We start from the raw sequence: 20,899 nt of genomic DNA on the forward strand, positions 1-20,899 counted from the left end.
ATCTGCCAGAAAAAGCGATCCTTTGAATCTTATTTCAGCCAGAGGAATGGAGCTTAACTCATTTTGCTGCTGGCCTCCTTACTGTTGAGGTATTACACGTTAAATTACTTGGCCTCAAAAACCTCTCTTAAAGAATACACTTTCTGAAAAAAAAAAAAAGAATACACTTTCTGGTTCAGTATCTTACTTATGCTGTAAATGATGATGATGTATTATTATTATTCTTTATTTGACTCCTCTAATTACCAGCATACATATCTTCTCTCCTGCATTCTTAAAGGCACAGTAGAGCTCCACCCTTCCCTGTTTTCCTGGATGATGTACACAGTGCTAATTTGCCACTTGTAGCAACCATCATTCCTCCCCCACACACACATTCATGAGAGCTTGCTTTCAGATGACTCTGTCTTAGAGTCCTTCGTTTTTGTTTTGTTTTTGTTTTTTTGTTTTTTTTACTGCTTGTGACAGAATGACATAAACAGTGGTATAAGTCTTTATGCCACGGGATCAAATTCCCCTCCTCAGTCCACCTGAACTTGCTTTGGGTACCGTTTTCTGGTATGAATTTTGGATGGAGACTCAGCAGAGTCAGATGCTGCAGCTCCCCCAGGTGCTCTGTCACTCCAGGTGCTCTGTCACTCCAGGTGCTCTGTCACTCCAGGTGCTCTGTCACTCCAGGCTGGCACTCTGTGCTTCTGTTTGCTAGTGTGTTGTAAGTGATAGCCTCGTGGGGTGTGATGTCCCCTTAAAACTTCATTTAAGCTCCCAGCGCTTGCTTGCTTTTCCTTGGCTAGATGAAAATGTGGTCTTCATTGCTCTAGGTTTTATTTCAAACTCCGCCCTAACGGTTCTCATAAGCCGTTTATCTTTTCACGAGGTTTGTTCATACTGACACTAATTTCTTATGCTGATAAATTCTTTTTTAAATTTCTTTTTTTTTCTTATTTTTGAGGCAGGGTCTTATATGTAGACTTGGCTGGCCTCAGACTCACAGAGATCCACCTGTCTGCCTTAATTTAAAGCCTGTGCCACCACACCAGACATACTAGGATTTCCTCTGAAGGAATACTTTATTTTAGTGGGATCTGTAGTCCACTTTGGGATCCCATTGGTAGTAGGCCTTAGGTTTTGTTCTTTCCCTTCTATACTTTTGAAAGAAATTCCGAGTTTCTTTCCATCAGTGTTGTTTTTTAGGTGTTGCCTGAAGGCTTACACAATCACAGAAGAAGCCATATTCAAGCCCCTCCCCCTCTTCTTCCCCTCAGCACTGTGAGTTGATTGACGTCAGCATTCTGAGTGGCTATGTTCACCTGCAGAAGTTGAATCTTTCAGGAAACAGAATCGAAGGTATGTGATTGTCGGTCCGGGAGATTGATCACTGAGCTAGTACAAAAATTTGCAGGCTGCGTGTGGAACTTAATGGAATTGAATAATACTGAATTTGATGTGAGCGATTTGTAGATCTGTGTGGTGAACAGTGGTGGGTCATCCAGGGAGCCTCGCAGGGTCAACACTCCTTCAGTACTCGCAGGCTGTCTGATGATGCCTTTTCTTTTATTTATTTATTTTTATTTGTCTCCTCTACATCACATCCGGACCACCATACTCTCCCTCTCCACAGTCTCTCCCCTGACTCCCACGCCCACCCCCTCCGCCTTCCCTCAGAAAGGAGCAGGCCCTCCAGGGACAGACAACACTTGTTTTTATTGAACTGTATCAGCCCAGCCCATTTAGCTTTCCCTACCTTTTTGGTTTGCTTTTGGATTTCCATTTCCATCCTAGCTAGCTCGTCCATTTTTAATGCTTAAGCACCAGGGCTTCTTCCCAGAGTCGTCCTTCCCTGTCTCCACACCATCTTCTGACCACACCATCTGCAGGTCCCTGTATTTACCAGTACACGCTCCTTCTTCACGCTCAGCGAATGTAGTCCTCTAACTGTCAGATTTTCTTCAGAGCCAGGTCCTCGTTTCTGATTTTCCCATCTTTGATGTGACAGCGTACATTTTCCCCTTTAGATTCCTAGAGATACAGGCGAGTACTTCTGAATCGCTTTCTCCACTGAGCGCCCTTCTGCTTGGGTCTTTTCCCTGCCTTCTCGGAACCGTTAAATACAATGGTCTCTCCATGGCGTTTCCCCACGCCCTCAGCTGACTCTAATAATCAAAGTTCAGGCCTTGAGTGCCAAGACGCTTTGTACTCTTTCAAATACCCCTGTACAAGAGGCTGTTTCATTGTTTTCCTAGTTTTAATTAACCCGGTTTAGGAACTTGCAAACAAATGCAGGAGCCGAGAAACGTCTGGGATGAGTACTGAGGCTCGGCAGTAGCAAGCAGTAGTCTCGTTCTATGTGACCCTCCCTGTCCCTCCTCCTCCGCGTTACTCTAAAGCAAATCCAGACTATGCAATGGTCCAGCCATCAGGAAGGCATTTTAGCCGTTGGCAGCAGTGGTCTGCCTGCCCGAAGCAAGGTTGATTACGTTCTGCCCCACCCCACATCTCCAGGGTAGGTTTCCCCCTTACTGAATAAGAAACTGCAGCCTGGTGGGCTGCCCAATGCCAGAGGCTTAGCTTCACACCCTGACGCTCAAGGCACACTCCTCTCTACGAGGACCGTGCCTCACTGCTCTCCATGGCCCACTGTATTAATTCATCAGGAGTCTGAGAGTCTGCCGCCTGTCAGGAGAGCAGTGTGTGTTTCTCTGGGGGATTGACGTCAGTCTTACAGGTTATCCTGAGGGAGACCACATTTCAACTTTGAACAGACTCACTTGTGTTAGAGTGGGGCTGTGAGCACACAGGTTGCTGAACCCCTCCCTCAGGGTTTCCGACTCAGTAGAACTGGAGTAAGGGTTGAGAATTTACAGTTGCGGGAAGGGTGGGTGAGGCCTATGCTGCTGGTCCAGAACCCTTGGTGTAGACGCAAGGTGCTCCTGCCATCTGGTGGACACAGAGGGTACTGCACCGAGGAGGGACGACATAGAAGTTAGCAAGCCAGGGACTGCTTCTGTCACAGTGAGTGTCTGACTGTATGAGTGTCTCATACACAGCATGAGATATATTTACCATCTCGATGTATCTGTCTAAACACTAGTTTGTGCTTCTACTCTGAAACATCCATGCAGCTGACGTTAAAGATGACGTTAAAGTTCAGGCGCTCAGTGGAAACTAGTAGAAGTGAGACCACTCTTAACAGACATGCAGCTGGTGGCAGAATGGGCAGCTGATGGGCTGATACGGTTTATGGGCTGATAGATATAAACTGTTAAGCATCTGACTTCCCCATAGGTTTTGTGTCAACCAACCTTCCTTAATTGGCCCATCATCGACTTCTACCAAAATGTTAATATCCCAGTGTATCTCAGAGAGGTTTGCAACTAGGGTATTGTTTGAGCCAGAAAGCTGAAGTAGAAGTTGGTGATATTTTCTGGCTTCAGAGACTCTTGACCAGGCGTATTGATTACTCTTCTGTTTCTGTGATAAATTCTATGACCAAAGCAGCCAACAGAAGAAAGAGTTTACGTGCGCTTAAGGTTCCAGCGGGCTAGAGTCCATAGTGATGGAGACAAGCAGCAGGCATGGCGGCCGCATTAGGAGCTGAGAGTGGAGAGCCCACACCCGGAACCTCAGGCAGGAAGCAGAGTGGACCAGGGATGGTGTGTGGCTTTTAGAACCTCCACGCCTGCCCCCAGTGACACTTCCTACCGCCAGCCCTGCCTCCCAGCCCTACCCGAACAGCCACCAGCTGGAGAACAGGCATTCAAACGCCCAAGACTATGCGGAATAGTTCTCACTCAGACCATCACAAAATGTACGATGGCAGAGCCATCTCTCACTGCCTGCTAACCCTGCCCAAGGCACAGCCGGCGTGCCACCCTCTCTGTGCGTGTCTGTGCCGGTTGGCTTGGCTTTGCCTGTGCTTAGCATGTCTGTCCTGGTTTGCTGTGTCCTTCCGACTGAGAGAGAAAGGGGATGCTGTCACCACACCTCTTTCTCGTGACGACTGAGTCTCTCATACTGACAGGGCTACTGTGTGGATTCTTGCATTTGGGTGCCCAAAGTGCCTCGGCCGCCACAAAAAATGGCAAATGCTACTTCCCAGCCACAGCCCGCATGCAATTCTGTCCCATATGAACTCCATTAGCACAGTGCTTTCCTTAGCATCAACTTTAGGGATATCTGGTTGGGATAAAATGCAGAGCTCAGATGTAATTTTGAACCAATCCAGAGTCAAGGCACAGTAACAAGCAATGATCTAAATCACCTCGAATAATTAATGTGATTTAGGATTAAGTCCAACGACAACAAAATTGAATTTGCAACCGAGACTTCCCTAATTGTGGTATTTCCAATCTTCTGAAAAGACCTAATGCAGTCATTTAGGAGCTAATTATCAAGAGGATTATCTAAGGCTTTATAGTCTTTCATCCCTCCCAGTAAGGCTGGTAATATTTGAAACCCTCAGGGGTTAGCAGATTGTGGGAAAAATAAGAGGGGCTGTGCAAGGGACCGCAGTCATTGGCTACTCAGGCATCCTAGAGATACAGGAGAAGGAAGGGAGAAAGAGAAACGACTGATTCTTTAAGTCAGCTCATAGTGTGTTGGGTACTGTTAGGATTTGTTAGAACGAAGTGTGTCCTTAGGGTTCCTCTACCTCTTATTTACCCTCCAACTTCTCTTATACTCCTCCCTCCCTCCACTAACATGCCTGCTTTTGTCTGTTCTACATTTTACAAAGTACTTCACACATTCCTGATTTTATTAATTTGACTCAACTGAAATATTTGAGATGTGCTTGCACCGGCATAATTAAAAATTAGCCCAATATGGGCCAGGCGTGGTAGGGCACGTTTGATCCCAGCACTTGATCTACACAGTGAGGTCCAAGCCAGCCAGGGCTATCCAGTGAGATCCAGCCTAGGGAAAAAAATGTATGTGTTCTGAAGTAACGCGCTTATTGGCTTTTTCTAGTATCTTACTGGTTTACCGTTTTTGCCCCCAGATTTGTCTTGTGTGAGCTGCATGCCGTATCTTCTAGAACTGAATGCTTCTCAAAACAGGCTGACCACCTTCTTCAATTTCAAACCACCCCAAAATCTCAAGGTATACTTATCAGTGCCCTAATCACATCCGGTAAGTGCTTGCCACCGCGCCCGAACAATGCGGAGAGAGCTAACGCAGCGAGCAGATGTAGACCAAGAGTGTGAGTGTCTGCACCGGAATACAGACAAGTGTCTGCGTTGCTGCTTTGCCAAAAGATGCTCCATCAACATTCAGTCCTTGAGAGCTCTGCTGAAAACTTGGTTCACACAGCAGCTGCCTTCTGTTCTCTTGGCCATATGTTGTGTCTTCTCCTTTTGGATTTTCAGGACAGGAGTTCTCTGTGTAGCCCTGGCTGTCCTGGAACTCACTCTGTAGGCCAGGCTGGCCTCGAACTTATAGAGATCTGTCTGCCTCTGCCTCCCAAGTGCTGAGACTAAAGAAGTTCACCACCACCACCCACCTATTTTATTTTCCTAGATTAAAAATAGGATTTTAATTGATTGTTATTTCTTTGGTTAGGAGAGGCAGGTCTTGTTGTGCAGCTCCAGTTGGCCTCAAACTCCTTCCCTTCCTGCCTCAGGCTCCCGGAAGCTGGGAGTTCAGGCATGAGCCACCACGTATCACCTTTGCTCTAAGTAGCAGTGGCTGCTGTGTTTTCTTTTGTTACAGCAGCATAATTCTATCTGAAAAAGTGATAACATTTTCCTCGGTGCACACTCTGTCCTCTTGCTTATCCAACTTTGGCTTTTTAGGGAAATAATGCTTGTATTCCTCATTGGCTGGCTCAACCCAGATGGTCGTCACAGTCCGCAATGCAGGTTCTTTCAGTGCTGGTGTCTGGCTACTTTTGTTCCCTTAGTGTTTGACAGCAGCCTGCGGCATGGCACACGAGGGAGCGGCAGCAGGCAGCTCGCTCTGCTGTTAAAGCTCCTGCAAACCTCGTGTAGGCTCCTGTATGTCCCGGGAAGTCAGCCCTCCACAGATAGCCTTTGGCAGTACTTGGCATAGCAGCTTCCAGCGAGGTCTGGATAGCAGGGTCTCTCTCAGCCTTTGACAGTGACTGGTGTTAGAATTCCAGGGCATGCAGTAGCTGACTCTGGACCCTAAGGACTTGACAGGCCTCTGGAACTCAGCGGTTTCTGTCCCCCAACTCTTCCAGGCTTCCATCCTCCATCAGCTTCAGCCTCTGCTCACTGTCTCCCCTTGTTCCTTCGGTCACCCTAGTCCCGCTCTGGCCATTCTCTCAGTGTTCAAGGAACCTGATGCCACCTTTTGTAACCCGGGTGGTTAGCTGTGCAGCTGTTCCTGCGGTCGCTTTGATGCTTCCTCTGTCACCACTGCTCAGCTGTCTCTGTTGCTGCTGTCTTCCTGTCACCAGCTCACCCCCAGAGAAACCTTTGCTGGACCTGCTGCTCTGTATAACCAGTAGAGCCAGCATAGGAGAAGGTCTTTCAGCCAGCTTGCTCCAGACACCTGAGCAACCTGCTCTCAGAACCAAGGAAGAAATGTTGGACCAATCACAGCTCACCTTGCATGTAAATGAAGTGCTGTGTTTGCACCAATCAACAGCCTTTCTACTTTCCCCCAGTTAGAGCAGTCTCCTACCTAGGTCATCATGGAAGTGAGCCTCCACTAACCTCGGTGGAGATGATTGCAAGACCCTGTGTGTGTGCATGCGTTCGTGCGTGACAAAAAAAGGTATGGTGTAAAAGTGAAGCAGGCCTGGTTGAAGCTGTGCCCTCAGGAACTGGAGAGACGAGCTGGAATTATTAGGTAGCTTTTGTTTCCATGGGATGCTCAAAATGGCTGTGCTGGCATAAGGATTGGCTGACTGGCTAACGTTTGTTTCTCTTGTCAAGGTGGCTAGGGCATCACAAGAGAGTCTGACAGCTGTCAGTTAGGGGCCAAATTGTCCTACCCCTACCCCTTCCCTTGCTTATAGAAAAACATCCACCAGAAGAAATGCTTGCAAGAAGAATTTTGTGGACTTATGATTGACACGCCCATGATTTTTAACAGAGTTTAACAGTGCTGACCACCTGAGCATCGCCCCAGAGAGAGGCAGGGGCCCCCTTCTCCTCTCCACCTCCATGTTTGTCTCCTGCACTCACTTTTGAAGAGCTTGTTCTTTGAAAGCAGGACTGAATCACATACAAATGGTGGTTTGGGGAGCAGCTTGCTGTGTGCAGAGTGAGTGCCATTTCTCCTGCTCCCAGGGGTGCCCTGGTCACTTGTGCTTCTCAGGGAAAGTAAGGTTCTAACTGGGCAGTTTGGTGGGAGCTGTGCCTGAGATTAAGCTTCTTGGTCCAGCTGTCATCAGAGGAGTTGGTGCATGGACCGGGCCATGAGAGGTCACAAGGGCCTAGGTGGTTCCTAGGCCTTTCACCACTGGCATCACTTGGGGGAACTTGCAGACCTATAAGGTGTGGATCCTTTGCCAGAATATCTATTTAAGAGGTTCAAGGAGAGGCCTGGGATTTTGGACTTGCTAAATGGCTCCCAGATGAGCCTAATATTCTAACCAATTTGAGACCCATTACCCGAGAACATGGGCTAAGCTTCCTTCTGTTGGACTTAAATATTTAACAAAAACATTATTTTAAGGAATAAATGAACAACAACTCTTATCTTTTATTATACACTTGTTTGGTTCATAAACTTAGACCCAAATCCTTCTGCTTCGCCCTGAATCAAAACAAAAGTCTATTTGAAATCAAGAATTTGGCATTCTCCATACTGATGTCAAAACACTGTGGTCTCTTCTATAGTTTCAAGTCATTCTGCCATTCTGATTTGATCAATGCACACATATACACACAGACAGACAGAGGCCGACAGACAGACAGACACACACACAGAGACAAATACAAATATACACACAGAGACAGACACACAGACACACATACAGAGACACACAGAGATGACATAGTGTCTCTCTCCCTCTCTCTCTCTCTCTCTCTCTCTCTCTCTCTCTCTCTCTCTCTCTCCCCCCCCTCATTTACTGCCTGCTGCCTGGGCAATACTCCTTTGTTCAGAGAGGCTGCCTTAGATGCCTGTCTGGCTCAGCAGGAGGCTCTGAGCATCCTAAGAGCTGCATTTGCAGAGTTAAACAACTCTGTCTCCTCAGCTTCCCTTTTTGCTTTGCATCCCAGGGAAGTGAGTTACAGGAGAAGCCTGACCCTCCCCTCAGAAGTTATTCTAGGACTTTCTTCTCACCCCAGCCCCCTCTCCAGAAGACCTTACGAATCAACCAAACAAGCCATGCGTTCCTTCTCCAGGGGTCTAACTTCTTGGAGAATTCATATCCTGTCTCCCAGAGAAGTGCGCCGTGTGCCAGACTGCCTGGAGGGAGCCTGCTCAGCGCTAGGCCTGTGCAGTGCCACACAGTCCCACACTCAGGCTTTCTGCTGCTTCCAGTACATTCTCTCATTTAGTCCAACAAGGCTGTGAGCCACTTCATATTGGCCCATCTGTGGATGAAAACACCAAAGCACAAGATGGTTAAGCTGTGAGGGAGACGGAAGAACCACTAAGAGTCCACCGTTTTCTATAAGACAAGCCGAAATAGAACTCTCTCTCACACTCGAGAAGATTGGCTTCTTTCCTACTTAATATTGGTGAGGCCTGTGCCATCAACAAGAGAAAGCAGGCACTTCCTTGGTGAGGGGCAGAACTTTGTACTGACATGCTTGTGTTTCTTTAAACACTTCCGTCTCAGGGCTGAAGAGCTGGCTCTGGTTAAGAGCACTTACTCCTCTTGCAGGGGACCTGAGTTTGGTTCCCAGCCCCACATGATGGCTTGAAAAAGCCTGTTAGCCCCGGTTCCAGGGGATCTGGTACCTTCTTCTGGCTGCTTTGGGTACCAAGCACAGACAGGATACACATGTGGGTGGGCAGGCAGACACTTACATGACATAAAATAACTATTTTTATATGCTTTGATCATAGTAGGTGAAACTGTTCATTTGACTTGGTGGGCATGTTCTATGAACTGTAGGTTTCAATGGGAGTCATAGAAAAAATGTAACCTTTTTAAATTGCTCAAAAGCCTAATGTCACTGGTACGCAGAAGGTATGGTGTCGGCGTACAGCCCTGACAAAGGCATGCATGCACACTGTGCTTGCATAAGGCGTAAGAAGGAACTGCACCTGTCGCATGTAAGCCCTCACAGTAAGTTCACTTTGAGTCCCTCACTATCACACAAAAGCAAAAAGGGTGCATGTTGAACTTTGTTTCTGCCATGTCAGGTTGGCTGATGTCATACCATGTCTTTTCCATATCCCCCCATGTGCTCAGGCCTAAATTTCCATTTGGATTCCTGTAGTCAAAACAATGTTTCATTTCGCATTGTCCTCCTCCAGGTGCTCTACAGTGCTCGCTCACCGACAGCGACAGCGTAGCCCTCCCTCCCAGTTACATCTATCACTGACCTGACCTGTTGTCTACTCTTGCCTTACAGTGCTTGCTAGGATTCAGTCAGGGAAACTATTATCTTAGTCAGCTTGTGGGAAGTGCAGTCACTGATTTAAAGGGCACAGGAGGGACCACGTTTATTCAGTACCTGCCTGATGACCTTCCAGAATGACACTGTAACATCCTCATGGATGTATTGTTTCAAAATTCTTGAGTTTTCTTGCCATTTTTTTTTTGCCAGTAAATGAAAGTAGAGCAAAGCTATTTATTTAATTGGTTAAGTTCGTTTGTAGTATCATTCTAGACCAGGGTCAAGAGATGTTGCTGACAAATGCCTGTCTAAATGAGTCAGTTGAGAAAGGCTATTAAGCTGAAGCCTGAGGGGTCATAAGGACTGCAGCCCTAGCAGTCGTGGGTGGCGCATGGCAATGTCTGGCAAACAAAAGATGGATGGGCATGCATATACGGGAAGTGAATGTGGTCTTTTGGGTATTAGAGATATTGGGACCATGATGCTGTGGGTGAAACTGAGCTAAATCCTGAAGGAAGACCAAGGAAGTTTAAAAAAAAATTGGTGCGGCATGAAGGCTCATGCCTTTAATCCCAGCACTTGGGGCAGAGGCAGGCAGATCCCTGAGTTCGAGGCCAGCCTGGTCTACTTAGTGAGTGCAACTTTGGAGAGTAGGGGAAGGAGGGAAAGGGAGAATTGTAGATCCATCCTCTGGGCCATGTAGAAGACTTTTCCTCCTCAGATCCCTCTCAAGGTGGTGACAGTTATAGGGTCCAGGTTAGAAAAGACAGAGAAAAAAAATAAGTTATTGAAAAAAAAAAGCCAACAAGAGACAGAGAGGGGATGCCGAGTTTGACTCTCGTGCAGGAGTCAACTCTAAGTCTGCATCCAGAAGCATGTCTTCTTTTCTGCTGTAAAACGCTGTCGAGAGCCTGAAGGAGGACGTCGTGTAACCTTCTTCCTCTTTTTGTCAGCAGAAGGTGGATTTCTCCTCCAACCAGATTTCTGAAATGTATGACCTGTCGGCGTACCACACTCTCACTCAACTGATTTTGGACAGTATCCTTTGAAGGTGGGAAGGGGAGACGATGGGGAGTAGCCCCACCAAAGAGGCTGTTACAGATGACACGGGAAGGCACCAGAGACGTGGTTCCCGGAAGAGTGTGACTCATGTAACTAAGAATAGGCAGTCATAAAACAAAGATTATTTTTGATTCTAGAACTAAAAAAAAATTCTGTTTAAGGAACATGTTTCTTCAAATTTACTTAAGTTTTTGCCTTATTTTATATAAATTCAGAATCTTAAAATCTAGATTTATCATCAGGAAAATTTGTATTTATTCTACAGAGGAAGTCAAACTTCTGCTTTTAAATAAAGCAAGGTATTTTAGTATTTTATGTCTGTCCATCCACCCATCCACCCATCTACCTATTTATCTATCTTTCTATCTATCTATCTATCTATCTATCTATCTATCCTTATGTGTTGGGGATTAAACTGGGGACATGCTTGGTTAAGTGCTTTACCACAGACCTAGACCTCCAGCCCTTTGAGTATATTTAAAACATGTTTAACTTAAAGGAAAAGCTCGGTTTTTGATGTGCAGTTCCCTCAGGAACGTGCATGTATGCGTTGCACGCGTCAGGCTCCCATGCAAACAGAATGCCAGCTTCACCTTGTAGAGCCTAAAGAGTTAACTGAAGATCTGTGAATCTAATGAGCTTGCGTCTCCTTTACACCAGGGACTGGTGTTCTCTGGGTAATAAGAGAGCAGTGCCTTCTGTTGCTCAGCAAGTATCTTCCTCTCCACTTGTGGGGCGGGTGGAGGATGAGTTGATTACCCCTGAGTATCTCATTCCAGGGGTGAAACAGCAGCCTGTTTGTGTACGTCTGAGATTGCAGAAGTGGTGATCTTGGAGATGTGTTTTGTAGAGAAAGTCTTTCTTCTATGTGGAGCCCTAGAACACAGCCACACTCCCTCACTCCCTGTTGAGCTTACAGATGACAATAACAGTGGGTGACCAGTTAGATGATGCAGATAAGAATTTAAACAGTGTTTCCATGGCAAACCAGAGGCACACACATACACAACGCCTTCCTATGGAACCTTGGCTTCATGCTTGATTGAACGTTCAGAGAACGAGAACTCAGAAGCCACCGGGTTCAGAAATCCACTCATCTCTGGCCCTGCAGAAGAATGCTGCCACCGGGACCAGCGTAGCATAGCCCGGAACCGTCTAGGAATCCAGATCCTTGGGCTCTGCCCAAAGCCTATTTGAACCAACTATCTAGACAGTTTAGTACACATGCAAGCTAAGAAGCTGACTGTATGCTGGAGCCTTGCCTGTCAGAAGAGACTCAGTACTCTGAGGCCCTGCCTCAGGACACCCAGAGAACAGCATAGAGTCAGGTCCGGAGAATGTTCAGTCTGGAAAGATATCTTCAGTGTGCAGCCCAGAATTGCCACTCTCACTTTGTAGACTCAAAACACTTCTATCATGAGAGTTTTAATTTTTTAAATATATTTAGCTTTCCATGTACAAAAGTAAAGCATTAGCACTTTGTAAATGTCAAATAATATAGTGACACATAAAGAATGACTAGGTTTGCTTTTTAAATGTTGACATTCATCATAGTAGTCGGGTCTCACCACTGACATACAAAGAGAAGTAATTGTTATATCAAGACTGATGGCAATCCAGAACATAGGCAGATAGAGTATATCATGTTTGAAGAACATGTTTGAAAAACTGTTTGAAGAACTACAGAGACAAATAGCCAAAACAAACCGCTCTTCTTGAGCCATTATACAAATAGTTTCATATTAGAAATTCTATAAATATAAGTAACAGATTTGGGAAAATAAACTTTGTTTTCCCCATAAAGAAACTCAAGTGATCTGTAAATTTTAATGAAATCTATCACTCTTTAAATTTCTTATTACATTCTATAATTTATTTTGTATGCACGCATGTCTCATGTTTGTGGGTGCACACAGTGACCTGGAGGTCAGAGGTCAGAGGACAACTTTTGGGAGTTAGTTCTCTCTTTCCACCACATGGCTCTCAGGGATCCAACTCAAGTGGATCGTGTCCCGAACGTGGTGACAGATGCCTCTAGGCATCTTTGCAGCTCCCAAACTAGTGCTTTTTCACAGTACAACCCTGGACACGAGAATACACAGTTCTCGCTGTGCATGCTCTCTACAAAGGTATTCTGGGCACACTAATCTCAAAACGCCAGCTGCACACAGAGTGAGAGGACCTCTTTGAAACTTGCCTGTGCTTTGGAAACCAGCTCTTCCTCTCGGAGAAAACAGCCGTAAGTTCTCTTATAAAGCTGAGTGTCCGCACTCACTAGGACCTGGCACTTCTGACTTGTGTGAAGCTGCTCGTGTGTGTGCCTGGAGGCTTGCAGAGCAAGCTTATTGTGCTGTTGGCTGTAGCAGCAAGAAGGAAGACGCACCGAGTGTTCATCAAGGAAGACAGGCTGTACATAAATTCCGCTACTGTCAGGTCACAGAGAATGTGACAGCGGTGGCGATGGAGCAAGGGTGCCAGTGGGCTGCAGCAGAGAGGAATATTTAAGAACTCTTTTTAGCCCTTAGTTTACTCTGATGTCTGTGAATATGCTGCCTGCATGTATGTATGTGCACTGTGTGCATTCATGGTGCCCATGGAGGTCAGAAGCACCTGATGTGGGTGCTGAGCAACAAACTCAGGCCCGCTGTAAAGGCAGTACATATTTTTTAACCATGAGCCATCTCTCCAGCCCCACACCCTGGAAATCCTTAATTGAGTCATATGAAAATGATTTAAACCAATTATGCTTGTAATATAAAATGATTATAGTAGTTATATGTTGATATCTTGGACGACACTATTAACTCTAAGGTGTCGATTTTTCAGTTTATCATTATTAGATTATTCTGTCCTTCCCTGTGTAGATGGCTGATGATTAATTGACAAGCATCCTAAATTACAAGATGAGAAGCCCAGTCAAGGTAAGGTAAATGCACGTATTAGGCATAGTTGATCCTTTACCTTACAAACCCTGACTGGTTCCTGATAAGTTAAAAACATGATTTGTAGAATTTCAAATCCAGACAGGATTTTAGAGGTTGCCCAGACTAATCATTATTTTATGTATTTTATGGAAAAGGAGCCAGAGACCCAGGAAGGTCAACACCTTTCTGGAGCTACCTGGTAAACAGCTGATTAGAGTTTACCGTTCTGCATCCTGTTGGCTTGTTCACTTTGCAGTGCCCTGAGCAATTACTACTTTTATAATGCTACCATTTAAGGGGTGTGCACATTTCCTTCCTCCTCCAGATTCACTCTGGTGGCAAAGGCCACGTTTCACCGGTGAGGCGGCAGAGATCTCTCAGGGTTGGTTGTGATTAAAGCCGTCATCCCGGATCTCTCTCCACTGAGAGAATCGTGATGGACTTCGGCATGATTTCTCTGTAACTGTTTTCTGTACACCCAAACCATATTTTATGACTGCAGACAAATGAATAAGAGCAAATGCTGGGCTAGTGAATAATTCATGTCAAACATTTATGAGCTACTGACGGCATTGCTGGAATGTAAAAAAATACCGTTGGGTTCCCGGGACCTCGGCCGTGAAGTTAGGCCGTAGCGCCACAGGGCTTCTTCACTAGGTTTCCAGAACAATCTAAAATTCCACCGAAAATGATTTATTCACAAAAAATGGTAAAACTTCAGAACTAGAAAGCAACCCTGATGATTTCGAGTTCTTGGAGTCTTTCTCCTGATAGCCCCCTTTTAATATTATAAGGCCCCTAAGAGGATTAATCCAGTAAGCTAATTCATCGGAATAGTTTAGTGACTTATCAGATTGTACTTCTTATCAGCAGCTCCCAAGACCCCAGAAAGAACATGAAATGATAATGTTAGGAGGAAGGGCAAGAATCGCTCCACGAAGGGCCTGAAACAGGAGGGAGACGAGAGAGATGAGGGTGTTGTAGCTGGAGAGGTGTGGCTAGTTAGGAACTCAGCTCCTGACGACCCAGTCACGTGTACTGATTGGAATCAACACAGGCAGTGACCCTTAAAGTGACTGTTGGAATAAGTAGGTGAAGAAGTCGGTGACAACATAGAGTGTGGCCATTCCTGGGGGTGGGAGGGAGGATGGTTCCAGAACTCCTCAGATGCCTAAGCCATGAACACTCAAATCCTTGTGTATAATAAGTTAGATGCTGTCTCAAACGTCGTTATGCCATTTTGCTAGGGAATAAAGACAAAGGATGAGTCTGTATGACTTGGACGCAGTTGTCTGGTTTTTGCATCAAGTTTTTCATTATGTGGTTGGTTGAACGAAAGAGTGTAGAATCCATGCAGACGCAGGGCCAGCGAACCCTTTACGTGTGAGCCTAACCTAGGGTGTGCCTGGACACCCTCCTGTGTCAAGGGGAGTGAGACACGGGAGGTGGGAGGCAATGGTAGGAAATGAGCACTGTTCTCAACAGGGGTGCTCGTTAGATCCCTTACTCTCTGCAAAACTCCTTGAGCATCAAGTGGGACCTGCTGGAGGCTGGGCTGTGGTTGCAGTAAGGCACCCACATTTCACTTCCTTTCTGGAGGTTCCAGGGGAACTGAGGCAGCCTCTGGGGTCTCAGAAACAAGCTTCCAATCCCTGGCATCGCCGTCACCACTAGGATTCCTGTCACGGAGCTCCTCGCCTTGCCTACTTACTGCCTCCATTCGCTGCTGGGCTTTGGAGCGTCCTCCTCTTGGCCAGAACAGAGCTTCCAGGACACTGGTGTTCTGAAACAGGCTTAGACACCGCGTCCCCATGATGCTGAGCAGATGGCCATCTGAAGTTTCCACGGCTTAATTTTTGTAGCCAAAGATCGCTCGCTGCAAAGATATTCCATCACAGCTGTGTGAGATAATTTAATCTCTTATTTCCTATATTTCATGTTCATCTTTCACGAGGGTCCATATTTACAAAGAACTGGCCTTTGTTCTATATCCAAAATCATTGTTTAGCCATCCCAAAGAAAACGGGATCTAAAAGACGATGTTCGTGAGTATCTGTTTGTGTGGTGGTTTTGGCAGAGGCCTTGCTCACAGGAGATTTTAGATGGCATATGACCACTGCAAAAACCGTGTTTCTGCCCATGAGTGGGATCTGGAACTAATAAGGGAGACCTGGAAATTTCTGCTACATTTGGTAACACGTCTTTGTCCAGTTTTCTTATTTATCTCTTTCCCTAGTACAGATCTCTCTGGATTCGATCCTAGCCTTGAGCGATCCATTTCCATGCTAAGAGTGAGAGGACATGACTCCTTGGCCCCATGTGATTGTAACTTAGTGATAATACGAGCGCCTTCTAATCGGAAGAATAGCTTGTTCACACCCTTTGAAACATTAAAATTGTTCTTTGACAGCATGCATGTATACAATGCATCCTAGCTCTTCTTGTCCCCACCCCCACTCATCTCCACCCCTCTCCTGTCTTCCCAAGCCCCCTTCCTTCACTTACGAATTTTCATTCTGTTTTGTGACCCACTGCATTTAACAAGGGCTGTCCATGTGATCATGGGTTTAAAACCTTCCATGGGAGCCTGGTGGCTCACCAGGGAGCACACAACTCAGCTTTGGAACTGCAGTTTGGGCACGAGATAAAGTTAAAATGCAATCAGCAAGAATAGAAACCACAAATGGTGATGTTAGAGACTTCCAGGGTTCTGCATTTGAATGGGAGTAGGGAAGCCAATATGAGTTGGAAAGACTGCTCCCTTCTATGAGAGGGTGGTGGCCTTCCCATTTGCGCCAGAGGTCACCTGCAAGATGAGAAAGCCCCATTCACATTGTCTCCGTAGGATGACCCTGTCTTCCAAATTCTTGCCTGAGGGGAGCCCCATGAATTACTCATGGACATCATTAACTGAGGGAAGCGTGCATGGTCCAGGACACAGCTCTGAACTACTGTTTCCTTCCATAGTTTAAATGAGTCACACGGAGACACACATGCTATACTTTTTTTTTTTTCAGAGCTGGGAACTGAACCCAGGGTCTTGCGCTTGCTAGGCAAGCGCTCTACCACTGAGCTAAATCCCCAAGCCCCAGTATACTTTTAACATTTCATAGAATTGGTGTTTTATCCTATATGAACACCACATCAAGATTTAGGGCTTATCCTATGTGGGGCATATAATATTCCTTTATTTAAACTCCAGTCTGATTTTTCCAGTGATAATTTAACACTGATTTAGTGTGGGTGCATGTGTGTGTTTTCCAAGGTGCTTGTGTGAAATGTCAAAGGACCACTTTTAGGAATTGGTTCTCTCCTCCCACCATATAGGACCTAGGGATTGAACTCCAGGTCCTCGGATATCTTTCCTAAGGCTTTGAATAACATTTTCCTTAAACGTAGTCATCACGTACAGACAACGAGATAGAAGAAATCACTGGGCTGGAGAAGTGCATCAGCCTGACCCACCTTAGTCTGGCTGGTAACAGAATCACAACAATCAAGGGCTTAGGGACATTACCCATCAAAGTGCTTTCTGTGGTGAGTCCAATATGATAGCATTCTTTGTAGAAGTGGTGACTAGTATTTAAGAAGTGTGAGTGGCGACTGCTTAGAATTTTTCTTTGTTCCTTATGGTGTCTGGTGTGCACACATGCTTCTCTCTCTCTATCTTCTCTCGCACTCTCCCTCCCTCTCTCCCTCCCTCTCCTCCTCCCTCTCCCCCCCCCACTTCTCCCTTTCTTGCTCTGTGTGTGTGGGTGTGTGTGTATGTGTGTGTGTGTGTACTTGTGTATGTGTGTGGTCAATAGTCCATGTCCAAGTAAAGTCAGTTTCATATTTGGTGTCCAAGGTAAAAAAATGTAGACAATTGATTTTCTATGCTGTGAAAGAAGGTAATTTTTACAAGTAAGTGTATATATATATATATATACATATATATATGTATATATATATATATAATGAAAATGGTATCTGAGCATGGTAACTGTGTTTAGTGCTGCTCACACTTTATTGGATGTAATGATCTACAGAATGCTTCCTAAACACTGAACTTAGGCAGCCCATCTTGTGTGCTAGTCTAGTCTCCTGCTCTCAAAGTTGTAGGTTGTGCTGAGAATAAAAGCGTAGTTCCAGTCCAAAGGATTCCATCTGATTGCCCTTTCCCAAAGAAGGTGTCTTTCTAAGTCCTGTGGCATGCCACATGACCAAAATGCACATGCACGTAGGGGCTGTTCACTAATAAGACCCAAGAGACTCAAAGGTGCACACAGTATTTATAAATTAACAGTATGGGTTACTGGTATCTGAGAGAGGGTGCCAATGTTGTTTATATACAGGATTCTTCTTTCTTTTCTCCTCCCGCTTAGCCTTAGGCTCTCTTGGCCTTTATTATATCCATTGGGTAGGGGAACATTTCATGGAGGCTTGTATCTTAGTAATGTTTATGTCTCTCTCTCAGGAGGGTGTTAAGCATGAAATTGCATATTGGGTTATGTGTACATTTTTTAATTAAAAAATTATTTTTTATTTTATATATGTAAATGTTTTGCCTGCATGAATATCTGTGCACCACTTTCATGCCTCGAGTCCAGGGAGGCAGGAGGAGGGTGTAGGATCCCCTGGAACAGGAGTTATAGACTGTTGTGAGCCACCATGTAGGTGCTGGGGATCGGACCTGGAACAGTAGCCAGTGCTCTTAACTGCTGAGCCGTCTCTCCAGCCTCTTCTCACATAGCTTACATACACATAGAAATTCTGTACTGAACCATAGGTGACCTACGTTTGGCTCCTCTTAAAGCTCGAAATGCTCTAAAGACTCTTCTAGCCCTCCATGGAATTCAGTGAGGGCAGAGGGCAGGGATTCTCCCACCATGTATACAAAGGTTTCATAATTCACCCTGAGAGTTTGTTTTTTGCCTGCTAAGGCATGTTAACAAAATGTGAATAACGGAGAATCTTAAGAAATGAGATATAAAACTTTAAGTTATAAAATAAAGCCAATTACATTGGAAAATGTCAACTATCCAAAAAGCTATTGCTGGCATATTGCTATTTTGCTCACCATTTTGAAGTTTACCTTCTTTTCCTCCTCACTTCTCTCTGTCTGTGTGCATGTCTGTCTGTCTGTCTGTCTCTCTGTGTGTGCATGTGAGTGTATATGTGAGTGTGCGTGCACGCATGTGGTTTTGCAATTTTGGTTGGGACTTGCTATGAGGACCAGGCTGGCCTTGAACTTGTGATGATCTTCTTGCCTCTGCCACCGGACTGCAGGTGTGAACCTTCACTGCAGACCCCTCCATGTGTCTTGTCTGTATTGACATTCCCGTCCACCTGCAGTAGAGGGGAAAGAAAGACGCGTATGTTTGGGGGCAGCAGTTATTATTAAAACAGCACATTCCTGTCATTCTGCACTTCAATAACCACATGCCCCTCGCTCACTGACACTAGCATATTTTACCATTTTTTTTCCCGCCAACAAATGAGATTGGTTATTCTAGTCCCTATACCCAGCACCCAAGACGGACTAGAAAATACAGAAAATGCTTTTACTTATTTTCACTGAGATTCTGAAAATTGGAAAATTGTTCTTCCCAAATTTGAATACAATTTATAACCAAAAACGATACATGTTTGCTTCAGGAGTTTTCTTGACTTTATTTTTAACTCATGGAATCACAACATAGTGTGATTTAGCTATTGACCAGAATTCAGTCTACAGCATAGTAAGAAGAACACTCCACCTGCTAATACTTGCCCTTCTCTCTCTCTCTCTCTCTCTCTCTCTCTCTCTCTCTCTCTCTCTCCCCCCCCCCCCCGGGGTTGGAAAAGCTGGCAGGGGAGCCTCATGACTTGCCTGTGGCCACTACATCCTTATTAGAACACAGTGACACTGAATTGCAAACCTTGAACTTCACTTTGTCAAAGTACAATCCTCTACACTGGAAGATAAGGAATGCTTTCTAATTTACTTTACTTCAAACAGCTTCTCTATAAAAATGGTGGGTTTTTCCCCCTGCTATTCACTGTGAGACTGGAGGAACTGTGTGCAGAAACTCCATGTCCACACCCAGGAGTGAGCCTTTGGGTTCGCAGTGCTGGACAAAGGCACTACCTAGCTGGTTTTCAATCAGCGATTCTGTGATTCTCAACTTCTCTCAGCCTCTTCTCTTTCATGGCCACAGGCTATCTAATTAAACTTCTCTATGCCTCACTCTGCTCAGACCATCTCACATCTGTCTTGTGCATAGAAAATGCTTCACAGTCCTTTGGGGGAAAGTGTATTGTATATTAATTGGATATGTGGGCAGTGTTTGAATGGGAGATTGAGCCCTCATTTCAATACATTAAATTGATATGGCGAGCTCAGCGTGGTCTCTTTCCTCTTTTCACTTCTTCTAAGTTTTTTGAACTTTGAACAGGAAAATGTGGTTTCACTTTGGCAAATAAGGTTATGGGTTTTTTTCCTTTTTATTACACTTTTTTAAACATATAGAGGTAAAAAGAATAGTATAATAAACCCTCATAGGCTATAACCTACCTTTAAAGATTATTAACATCCTATTATGCCATTTTAAGGGCTATAGAGTTACCAGTGAGCACAAATCTGGCTCATTATTAAAATGAAATTTTACGAAGAATAGGATGAAAATGAGCTCTTGCTATTCAATGTGCCATGAAACATTTAACAGTGAAAATATTCAGATTAAAGGGAATACATTAATTTAAATTTTCAGTTCTTAAGTCAATCTTGAAAGTTTTGAATGTTTTTTTTTAATTTGTTTTGTTTTTGTTTTTGTTTTTTGAGACAGTGTTTCTCCATGTAGTCCTGGATATTCTGGAACTCCCTATGTAGACCAGGCTGGCCTTGAACTTACAGAGATCCACTTGCCTCTGTGTCACCTCACTTAGCCTGAAAGTTTAGAATGTTTTAAGGCTACGTAAGACATAATATTAGCTGAAAATTTGAAAGTTTGAACAGAGATCCCCCTGCCTCTGCATGAAAGTTTTGAATGTCTTAAGGGTGGGTAAAACATAATATTAACCAAAAATTTGAAATTATTCTTTATGACAACTTTTGACTCAAACCAAAGGTTAAATTTTACTATGATCTTTTCCTGTTCCTTCAGGCAAAGGAGCCAAATAATGAGGAGAATGTTGGAAAATATTCAAAAATGGAAATTATTCTCATTACTGCTATTGCTCAGGGTGTGTGGAGACTGAAAAAGTGGGCAACCATTCGAATATGGGAACTTCCTCCTAGTCTCATTGTCTGAGAAATGCTTATATGTGAATTATTGACTTTGCTTTGATGACTAGATTTTCACCCAATGTAGTCTCGGGTGCATGGTGTCTCTAGCTCCTCAGAGCTGAAAGCACAAGTGACTTGGTCCTATATCTTAGAATTAGTACTGCACAGTTCTACCACGCACC

General features: G+C 44.8%; 1 protein-coding gene across 14 annotated transcripts in view; it reads left to right on the forward strand.

Annotated features, from left to right (window-relative positions):
* Lrguk (leucine-rich repeats and guanylate kinase domain containing) overlaps nt 1-20,899 on the forward strand; it is a 123,033-nt gene that overhangs the window by 9,153 nt on the left and 92,981 nt on the right. For 8 of the 14 annotated variants that reach the window (XR_005503178.2, XM_017592528.3, XM_017592530.3 and 5 more), the window contains exons 3-6: nt 1,266-1,347; nt 5,000-5,100; nt 10,439-10,523; nt 16,884-17,008. Coding sequence is in view for 13 of the 14 variants with exons in the window: in XM_017592528.3 (XP_017448017.1) it covers nt 1,266-1,347; nt 5,000-5,100; nt 10,439-10,523; nt 16,884-17,008 (393 nt within the window). In the remaining variant the exon portion in view is untranslated. 14 annotated transcript variants of the gene reach the window in all.

Source organism: Rattus norvegicus, chromosome 4 (assembly GCF_036323735.1).
Source record: "Rattus norvegicus strain BN/NHsdMcwi chromosome 4, GRCr8, whole genome shotgun sequence".
Taxonomy (NCBI): domain Eukaryota; kingdom Metazoa; phylum Chordata; class Mammalia; order Rodentia; family Muridae; genus Rattus; species Rattus norvegicus.